Source organism: Arachis ipaensis, chromosome B4, assembly GCF_059453495.1.
Source record: "Arachis ipaensis isolate K30076 ecotype BB chromosome B4, ASM5945349v1, whole genome shotgun sequence".
NCBI lineage: Eukaryota > Viridiplantae > Streptophyta > Magnoliopsida > Fabales > Fabaceae > Arachis > Arachis ipaensis.
In genome coordinates, this window is record NC_142439.1 from 16,239,780 (window position 1) to 16,251,049 (window position 11,270).

Consider the following 11,270-nt stretch of genomic DNA (forward strand, 5'->3'; position numbering starts at 1 on the left):
ACACATAACATCCATTGTTTGTCCTGCATGCATCCCTCCTCCTATCTAACCAAACAAATCACACTCAAAATCAAACTCAGAACAACTCCACAAAGAATGATGCATAAAAACAATTCAACTCTCTTCATGTGCTCCCTCATCATCTTTCCATCTCTGTAAATGGTCTCTGTCTCAAGACTGGTAAATCTCCCTTTCAAGACTCCACATTCATGGCATACTTGTGTTCCATTCTTCGAGATTTCCTCCAGCCCAACTGATTCCTCGTTGGTTTCGTCCATCCACTGAAAATAACGACACCCAGTGTTCTTCGTCTGCCCAGCACAGAAGCCATTCATCAAGCTCAACTCTCAATAGGGAATGGGGACAGATTCAGCCGAAAATTCATACATACCTTCCACAGAGGACATCTGAAGAACCATCTCCCTGGATTTCTCCTCGTCTTCGACTTCAACGCCACCACTTGAAGATGGCAGAAGCATGTCCCATCATATGGCTTGCTCCCCTGTTCGTCGAGCCCTTCAGAGTTACTATTTTCCACTGACTGTGTCCTTCGATTGTTATGGGACAAGCCTCTGCTTCCACCATGCATGATAGTAATTAGGGTTTATGTTTGTAATGAATTGGGGAAAACATTCTCTCACAATCAGTATAAAGGAGGAACGAGACAGAACGCCTACTGAGGATGCCACATTGGATTTCCGTTTGCCACATCACCATGTTCCGTTTAACGGAGAAGGCCTCACTTCACGGTTGGGCATATTTGTAGCGTTTTTAGAATTTTCGGGGGGTATAATTGTCGTTAACAAATATTAGGGTTATTATTGTCAGCGTTTTACAATTTTGGGGGCATAATTAGTAATTTACTCAATTCATAAGGAGAAACACTTTGTAATAGAATGCTAGGTATACGATTAAGAATATGAATAGCTTGTGCTGCTGCATATGTCCAGAAACTCTTTGGCATGTTTGCTTGAAACATTAATGCCCTAGTTTTTTCTAAAATATGTTGATGCTTTCTTTCTACAATTTCATTTTGTTGAGGAGTCTCAACACATGTTGTTTGATGCACTATGCCTTTGGAATTGTAGAAAGAATTTAACTTGAATTCAAGGTCATTATCGGTTCTGATCTTTTTCCCAGAAACATTGAATTGTGTTTGAACAAGATTTATAAACTTTTGCACAAGAGAAGCTGTCTTAGCCTTTAATTTCATGAAAAAAATCCAAGTATATCTACTTTTGTCATCAATTACAGTCAAGAAATATTTGTGTCCTCCAATGGAAACTATTCCAATGGGGCCCCAAATATCCATATGTACTAGCTCAAACAAATTCACAGACTTAGACATGGTAGAAGAAAATGTAAGTTGTTTTTGTTTAGCATAGTGACAAGAGTCACAGGGTCCAATGTTCCCTTTATTTTTCAAAAAATATATGATTTTTGCATCACATTTATTCTCTGAGATGGTATATGGCCTAGTTTAATATGCCAAATTGCTTCTGAATCATCTTTACTGGAATTGCAAGGCAAGACCATAGATGACAATGCTGATGTGATATTTGTTGTTGTGACTGATTTTAAATTCTCAAAAGTATAAAATTCCCTTCTTTGTTCAGCTACTCCAATCCTCTTCTTGGAAACTGGATCCTGTATCTCACAATTGGAGTCATCAAAAATGAACTTGCATTTCAAATTATTAGTCAACTTCGGTACTGATATCAAATTAAACTTAAATTTCGGGACAAACAATGCATGTACTAATTGAAATTGGACAGTAAACTCTATGGTACCAGCTATATCTGTGATAGTTTGTGTTCCATCCGGTAGGTTTATATGCACATATTTGATGTGGTATAGGCTTTTAAATGCACTAATTGAATATGAGACATGGTCAGTGGCTCCTGAGTCAATAACCCAAGAGCAATGACTAAAAGTAGCTAATGACATGATGAATGCAATACCTTGGCTAGATGGTAGTGTGGTGGTTTGATTATGACTTTACTGTTGTGGTTTTTGCTTCTCTAGAAGTGCCAATAATGCCAACTTTTTTATCTATAGAAAATGAGATCTTGGAGTCATACTGAACTTTCTGAGGTGTATTGCTGACTTTTTCATCGTGCTCATCAGCAATTATATTGTTGATTATGCTTCCTCCATTTCCAGTTCTCAAATGGGGTGGAAAATCATGTTTTCTATAACATGTGTCTTCAGTGTGACCACTTTTTCCACAAAAGATGCACTGCTTATATCCTTGAGTTTGGCTTCCTCTTCCATAAGTGGTTCTACCACCTCTACCTCTGAAGCCTCTTCGCCCTTTCGTGTTTGAGCTTGCTTGGGGATTCATGGCATAATTTGACTTTGTGTCTGAGCTGGCCATCAAGGTTCTACATTCAAGTGATTCCACATTTTGTCGCTCTTGCTGCAGAAGCAATGAAAACGCAGCATCAACATCGGGAAGTGGCTTGATGAGCATTACCTGTGATTTTACAATAGCATATTGATCATTCAGGCCTCTTAGCATCCTAACCACACATATGTCTTCTTTATGCTTTCTCACAACATCAAGGCCACAGTCACACTCTCCAATACAAGACTTACAAGCTGGCATAAGAGAAAAATTGCCTAATTCCTCCTAGAGCCCCTTTAATTTGTTGAAATATGCAGTGATGCTCAAGTCACCTTGTTTGGTTGCAAACAACTCTTCTTGCAATTCTACAATTCTAAACAACTCACCCTGACAATACCTGTGTTTCAGTGCATTCCAGATGTCAGCGGCATTATTCATCCATATGACACTTTGCGTTATCTCTGCACTCAAAGAAAGATTCAACCAAGACACAATATAGGTGTTGCACCTATCCCATGCCTCAAACAAAGAGTCTTCTTCTATTGGTTTAGTAATGGAACCATCAACAAACTTTAATTTGTTCTTTGACTTCAATGCTCCCCACATAGCTCTCTCCCATGCATGGTAATTATTTGCACCAAGAATTACTGAAACTAAAGGCACTCCTGGACTTTCTCTAGGATGCAGAAAATAAGGACTCACCGGATCCATAATCGGATTCACATTCGCACGGTTTGTAGCTAATTGTAGCTAATTGACATGATTCAACAGGTTTGCAAGTAACCTGAATGTCAATGTTCTGCAGAACTTGTTCTGCCATTTCTGGTTTAATTTCTCAATTTCTCAAAGAAAACCTTCAATTTCCAAGGGTCGTCAAATTCTACTGACCAGATCGCGAGCTTCCTTGCTCAAGATCCTGGCACAGTTTCACGATTCTTCAAACCGGGACCTTTCACACTCGATCTCATGATCGGAGCCTCTACGTCAGTCCACGCTCACCGTACCATGTTAAAACAGCCATGGATGAAGCAGAGCAACTCTCATCAACTCTGTCAAGTGAGTTCAAGTGTGAAGAGAAGAGAAAGGAAGGGAACGAAGCAAGAGAAGAGAGCAACAAGAAGAAGAAGGATCAACTAGTAGAGAAAGAGGAGAAGGAGAGAGAAGGAAGAATCTGATTTCATTTCTCACAAAATTGATCTAGAAGAATCTGAAATTCAACTAACTGTAATAATAGATATATATGCAGTTTCTAACTAATCTAAAATAATTGACTTGCTGCACTGGTTGCCAGTTGCATAGCATACTAACAACCTAACTAATTTCAATTACACTAACTAATCCTTTTTATCTGATACAGCTACTGCACTACAGAGTCTTTATCATGTAACATCTATACATGGCCAATTCCCCTATGTACTCACTGCGAACCTTATTTCTAAGCTCGAACATGTACCTCTCTTTGTGGACGTAATGCCAGATTCCCATGATCATCATCAAGAACAAAGAAGACACAATTAGAATATAGCCTCCCTCCATGAACTTTGTTATTTGAGATGAGAAACAAAAAGCCTCTATGCAGCCGAATGCTAATAAGAAGATAGTAGCTTGCCATATGCTCTTCTTCCATATAACTACCATTATCAATGAAACCAGTCACGTTGTGATCAACATATTCCCAATAACTGCAATCCTGTACACTTGACTTATCTTTTCTGTGGTCTTGAAGGCAGCACACATAATAATACTTGCAATCATGAATATGTAGTTGATCTCAAGAATATATACATGGCCTTTGTGCTTAGTGGAAGTATGTACAACTCTCTCCTTCATTTATTTTATATATTCTTACACATATGCATTGACATAATTATAAATAAACTATTAATCATATTTAAGGCTTTTTATGTTTTTTGGTGAGGAAGGAGTTGGATGAGGAAGGTAAGGAGATTATCCTTGTCCAAACTCACCAATTTTCATGTCACTAAATTTGGCGAATAGGAGTAGGATGGGCAGATCATTTCTATGACTCAAATCCTATTCTTTAAAGAATGGTTTCTACAAAAAATAAAAATATTTTAATATTTATTTAAAAAATAAAGTCCAAAAAATTACTTAAGAATAGAAGACAAAAAAATCTAGCATAAAGTCCAAAAAATCTAGCATATCTAAAATGGAACTACAAAAGATGAGAAGACACGATGCTTCACCACCAGACCGATTAACTATCGGCTCTGATACCACCTGTTGGGCCACCGGAAAAAACTCTAGACTACCAGAGAGACTTCCGGGAGGAACTAAGTGCAAGAACATAAGATGAGAAGACACTACATCTAACTCAAAACCTCGAGATGATATTAAGTTAATGAGCTCCTTATCTTATATACTCTTCACTTCTCCATATTTTTTTAATGTGAGACTAATTCATTCCTCACACATACAATCATAACAATCTCTCTCTCAAATGTGGGCCACCACATTGAGCACATCAACTCCATCTCTTATATGTTGTCTATCATGTTTGAGTATTCATTCCTCATTTTAAATACTCCTTAACCACTAGACCAATTAACCACCGGCCCTGATACCACTTATTGGGTCACTGTGGATAGCTCTGGACCACTAGAGAGACTTTGGAGAGAAACCAAGTGCAAGAACTTAAGATGAGAAGATACCACATTCAATTCAAAACCTTAAGGTGTCAAGTTCATGAGTCTCTCATCTTATATACTCTTCTTTTATCAATGTTTTCTCTAAAAGAGAGAACATCTACAAAAGTGAGAGAGAAGAGAGAAAATAAAATTCTCATTTTTATGCAGAGCAACAATCTTTGAACAGTGATTTCTAATTCGTTTACCGTTGGTTCGGTCTGAATTAGAACTAACAATAGCATGTAAAATTCTTATTCTAATAACACTAGTACCAACCTATTTAAAGATCAATAGTTATCAAAGACATGTATGTACACTATGATAAACTTCGCTTTACTGAATTAAATTAAAGTTTATTTTCACATACTAGATGCTTTCCTTCACTCATATAGAATCAGCATGCTCTGAACCAGGGACGGATTTACTCAACACTCAGTGGGGGCAACTGCCCCCAGTGAATTTGGAAAAATTAATTAGTAGTTCTTAGTGAATTGTCTAATTTGTCCCCACCATCAAATTCATTTTGACCCCACTGTCCACCCTCCTAATCCCTAATCAGCTAACCCTTCTCCTTCCCTTTTTCAATTTTGTTCTTCTGCTCCAGCCTCCAACCTCCGCTTGACCGCTTCCAGACTCCAGCCCTCAGTTACTGTCGTGTCGTCTACCGCCACTCGCCCACTCTGTTCAGTCTTTCTCCCGCGTCGGCTCCGTCGGTTTCTCGTTGCATCGCAGCGTGCCCGCGTCTGGTTCTGGCGCTGCGTTCCTTCAGCGTCTGGTGTATGATGAGGTATTCTTCTTCTTCTTCTTCTTCCTCGGTCTTCACAGCTACAAGCCTTAAATCATCGTCTGGTTCTGTCTTCCCGTTCCTTCGGCGTGTAGATCTGGTTCTGTCTTCAGCAGTTCAGGGACTCAGGGTGTGTGGGGTGTCGCTGGTTCTGCCGCTGGGTGCCGCTGTGCCGCTGGTTCTGCCGCTGGTTCTGTCGCTGGGTGCCTGGGTCCTGGGTGCCGCTGGTTCTGCCGTTGGGTACCCTGCTTCATTCAGTTTTTATTCTCATTTGCTGCATTGTTATTAAGTTGATATAGTTCATTAATTTGATATAGTTCATTAATTCATTCAATTTGATATAGTTGATTAATTTGTTTTGATGTGATTGAATTTATTCTGATGTAAATCATGTAATTGTGTTCTGATAGACTGATAGAGTTCTAATATAATTGTTGGTTACTTTGTTAATTAACAATTGTGTTCTGATAGAATTTTAATGGAGTTATGATGTAATTGTGTTCTGATAGAAGAATTGTTCTGATGTAATTGTGTTCTGATGTAATTGGCTTGACATTTTCCTATAGTAGAAGAATTATTTCGAAAATAAAGAAACGCAGATCTAGGGACCTATGATATGAATAAGAATGAGAGGGGAATCAGGGGATTATGATATGAATGTTAGAAGGGATAATGATTTAGAAGCTTACAGTACATAGCTTTCAGTTTCTATAGCAAGCACTTTAAAGTACTTTCTGATCATTCATTCCTAGCTTCCAAAGCATGAACTCTACACATCAAAGCTCTGCCATCTACAATTGGCTACTGGCAAAGAAACAAGAATTTGTACTTTCAAATCTCTATTAGGATAATTAATGCAAATTATGGACTTGCGTTTTAATTTCCTTTAACTTGTGTTATATGTAATATCCCATTTGAATATCTTTTTTCATTGTACTTTTGTGGTATTCAATTATGATGAATTGATGATGTATTTATAATATGCTGAGGAAAATGATTTATCTTTTAAAGCTATATAGTTTTATATTCTTATTTTAATGTATCTTTTATATGAATATATTAAGCAATTCATCATGTAAGAATATATTATCAGTATAAACTCTCAATATATTTATAATTTTATACTGAACTTCTCAATTTGTATAGAATTGTGAATTAATTTAGGTTTATAATTTTATTCTATTAGTAATGGAGAAATATTTCAAAAGAACTTCATCATTGGAGATTAGATCCCAAAACAATTCATCGACTTCTTCTAACAAGAGGAGATTTTTAGAATTCGAAGTAGAGAGTCTCATAGCAGATCCAGGACAACGACCAAAGATTTCAAGTTATCATCCGAATGACAGAGACAAAGTTAGATTTGCATATTTGCAAAAAAGGTCCTTGTCAACCAAGGAATCATGATTTTCCGCAAACTGCTTATGGTTCTTCTTTTCGAAGATTTAATCCTAATTGGTTTGATGATTATGGCAATTGGTTAGAGTATAGTATATCAAAAGATGCTGTTTTTTGTCTTTGTTGTTATCTTATGAAACCTGAGACTGAAGGTGGCGATGCTTTTGTAACCAATGGCTTTTCAAATTGGAAAAAAAGGGGAGAGATTACAAACTCATGTTGGGATTCATGATAGTGCTCATAATCAAGCTTGGAGAAAATGTGAAGCACTTATGAAACCAAAACAACACATTAGTGCTGCTATTAAAAAATAATCTGAGCAAGCTAAAAAGAATTATCAAATTCATTTGACAGCCACAATTGATTGTATTAGATTTCTTTTGCGACAAGGATTGGCCTTTCGTGGTAATGATGAGACAGATGATTCTGTTAATCAAAAAAATTTTTTGGAACTTCTAAACTTTCTTGCGCAACATAATGAAGAGATTGGTCGTGCTTTCAAAAATGCTCGTGGGAATCTTAAACTAAGAGCTCCCTCAATTCAAAAAGATATTGTAAGAGCTGCTGCAAGTGAAACGACAAAAGTTATTGTTAATGATCTTGGGGATGAATTGTTTGCTGTTTTGGTTGATGAAGCCCGCGACATTTCTATTAAGGAGCAAATGTCAGTTTGTTTAAGGTATGTGAATAAAGAAGGGCAAGTTAGGGAGCATTTTCTTGGTCTTGTTCATGTTTCTAATACTAATGCTTTATCTCTAAAATTAGCATTGGAGTCATTATTAGAAACATATAATTTAAGTTTATCAAGAGTACGTGGCCAAGGATATGATGGTGCAAGTAATATGCAAGGAGAATTTAATGGTTTAAAAACTTTGATATTGAAAGAAAATTCTTATGCTTTCTATGTACATTGCTTTGCTCACCAACTTCAGTTAGCTCTTGTAACGGTTGCAAAAAAACAAGTTGAAATTGCTTTGCTTTTCAATTTGTTAACCAATTTGTGCAATGTTGTTGGAACTTCGTGTAAACGAAGAGATATGCTTCGTGATAGTCAGATGACTAAGACAATTGAAGCATTACAAAGTGGAGAAACTGCTAGTGGATGTGGTTTGAATCAAGAAATAACTTTGAAAAGAGCTGGAGATACTAGATGGGGTTCACACTATGGAACTATACTTAGATTAATTTCTTTGTTTCCTTCCGTGGTCAATGTTCTTGAATATGTTGAGGAAGATGGAAATAATTCAGAACAAAGAGCTGAAGCATGTCATTTATTGAATGTCATTCAATCCTTTGAATTCATTTTCAACTTGTACTTGATGAAAAATATCTTGGGAGTTACTAATGAATTATCTCAAGCGTTACAAAGGAATGATCAAGACATTGTAAATGCTATGGCATTGGTTAAAGTGTCTAAGCAACGGTTGCAAACTATAAGAGATGATGGTTGGTCTCTTTTAGTTGACGAAGTCTCATTGTTTTGTGAAAAATATAATATTACTGTTCCAAAAATGGATGATATATTTGTGTCACAAGGAAGATCAAGACGCAAAGCTCAAAAGATCTCAAATTTGTATCATTTTCAAGTTGAGATATTCTATCAAGTAGTTGATAGACAACTTCAAGAACTCAACAATCATTTTACAGAGGTGAATACTGAATTACTTCTTTGTATAGCTTGTCTGAATCCAAGACACTCATTTCTTGCGTTTGATAAGGAGAAGTTAATCCAGTTAGCTCAATTCTATCCATTAGAATTTTCTTCTACTCAACTTTTGGCACTTGATAGTCAACTTGAGAACTTCATACTAGATGTGCGTTCTGATGATCAATTCTCAAAATTAAATGGGATTGGTGCTCTTTCTCAGAAATTGGTTGAGACTCAAAAAAATATTGTTTATCCATTAGTGTTTCTTCTTTTGAAGTTAGCTTTAGTTTTGCCTGTAGCAACTGCATCAGTTGAAAGAACCTTTTCTGCTATGAACATCATAAAGAGTCGGCTTCGCAACCGTATGGGAGATGAATTTTTAAAATGATTGTTTAGTGACATACATAGAAAGAGAGACATTTGATTGTATTGACAATGAAAAGATTATTCAATCTTTTCAAAATATGAAACCCAGAAGAATGAAATTTTAAATTATTTATTATTTAAATTATTATTTTATTATTTTAATTTGATAGTTAAATAATTTGAGGAATAATTATATTTTATAATACTATAGTATAATTATATAAATTATTATTATACTATATATATTTTGCCCCTACGGATAAAATTTTCTGGATCCGTCACTGCTCTGAACTCACCATGTGCTTATTATTAGTATAGTGTAAATATTGATGGATAGGTCATAATTTATGTATCCAATTTTTTTAAAATTTATTCGTATTTTTTATATTATAAGTATAATAATAAACTCATGAAGGACAATCCACTTACTAAATTAAATAAAAAATAATATTATCCATTTATTTTATATATTCTTACACATAAGCATTGACCTAATTATAAATAAACTATTAATTATATTTAAGGCTTTTTATTTTTTTTTTTGGTGAAGAAGGAGATGGATGAGGAGTGTAAGGAGATTATCCTTATCCAAACTACTAATTTTCATGTCAATAAATTTGACGAGTAGGGGTAGGCTGGGCAGATCATCTCCTTGACCCCAACCCTATTTTTTAAGAAATGGTTTCTGCTAAAAATAAAAATATTTTAATATTTATTTAAAAAATAAAGTCCAAAAAATCACTTAATAATTTTATGAAAATCTAGCATGTTTATAATTGAACGACATAAAATGAGAATAAAATGAGAAGACACCACAAAAAATATAAAATTGTTCTTCACTTCTCTAAGTTTTTTTGAATGTGAAAAATGCCACTCGGATCGCCCTTGTCGGGAAGATTTTTGATGTTTCATCACCAGACCGAATAACCATCTTCTCTGATACTACATGTTGGACAACCGTGAAAAACTTTAGACTACCAGACAGACTTCAGAGAGGAATTAAGTGCAAGAACATAAGATGAGAAGACACTACATTTAACTCAATATCATAAGGTATCAAGTTAATAGGCTCTTTATCTTATATACTCTTCACTTCTCTATGTTTTTTTGAATGTGGGACTAAATCATTCCTCATACTTGCAACCATAACAATCTCTCCTTCAAATGTGAGCCACCACAGTGAGCACATCAACTCCCTCTCTTATATGTTGTTTACCATATTTGAGCATTCATCCCACATTTTAAATACTCCTTAACCATTAGACCAATTAACCATCGGTCCTGATACCATTTATTGGGCCACCGTGGAGAGCTCTGGACCACTGGAGAGATTTCGGGGAAAAACCAAGTGCAGGAACTTAAGATGAAAAAACACCATATTCAATTCAAAATCCTAAGGTGTCAAGTTAATGGGTCTCTCATCTTATATACTTTTCATTTCTCTATGTTTTCACCAAAAAAGAGAACAACTACAAAGGTGAGAGAAAATAAAATTTTGATTTTTATGTAGAGCAACAATTTTTGAATAGCGATTTCTAATTCGTTTACCTTTGGATCAGTCTAAATTAGAACTAACAATAACATGAAAAATTCTTATTCTAAACATACTGGTACCAACCTATTTAGAGAACAATGATTATCAAAGATATGTATACACACTATGATAAACTTCTCTTCACTGAACTAAATTAAAGTTTATTCTCACATATTAAATTCTTTCATTCTCTTATATACCCATTTTTTTTAAATTTAGTCGTATGTTTGATATTGTAAGTATAATAATAAATTCATGAAGGATAATTTACTTACTAAATTAAATGAGAAACAATGTTATTCATTTATTTTATATACTCTCACACATAAGCATTGACATAATTATAAATAGACTATTGATCATATTTAAGACTTTTTATTTTTATTTTTTATGCGGAAGGAGTTGGATGAGGAGTGTAAGGAGATTATCCTTGCCCTAACCACCAATTTTTATGTCGCTCAATTTAGCGAGTAGGAGTAGGATGGACCGATCATCCCAAGGTCCCAACCTTATTCTCTAGAAAATTGGTATCTGCTAAAAATAAA

At 35.2% G+C, this 11,270-nt stretch overlaps 1 protein-coding gene across 1 annotated transcript; it reads left to right on the forward strand.

The window, feature by feature from the left end:
- The first annotated feature begins 4,517 nt into the window (after positions 1-4,517).
- Positions 4,518-9,213, forward strand: LOC148566776 (uncharacterized). Its single transcript, XM_088484427.1, has 3 exons — positions 4,518-4,645; positions 5,600-6,019; positions 7,551-9,213. Exons 1-3 carry the CDS (start codon positions 4,518-4,520, stop codon positions 9,211-9,213), a joined length of 2,211 nt encoding a protein of 736 aa, XP_088340553.1.
- Positions 9,214-11,270: the final 2,057 nt, after the last annotated feature.

Bases quoted from the DNA above. Each gene is read 5' to 3' on its own strand.
- LOC148566776 (XM_088484427.1), top strand. From the start codon at position 4,518: ATGGAACTACAAAAGATGAGAAGACACGATGCTTCACCACCAGACCGA. The intron at 4,646-5,599 runs GTGCAAGAACAT...CTTCTGCTCCAG, and splicing joins AGACTTCCGGGAGGAACTAA to CCTCCAACCTCCGCTTGACC. The intron at 6,020-7,550 runs GTACCCTGCTTC...TGATTGTATTAG, and splicing joins GCCGCTGGTTCTGCCGTTGG to ATTTCTTTTGCGACAAGGAT.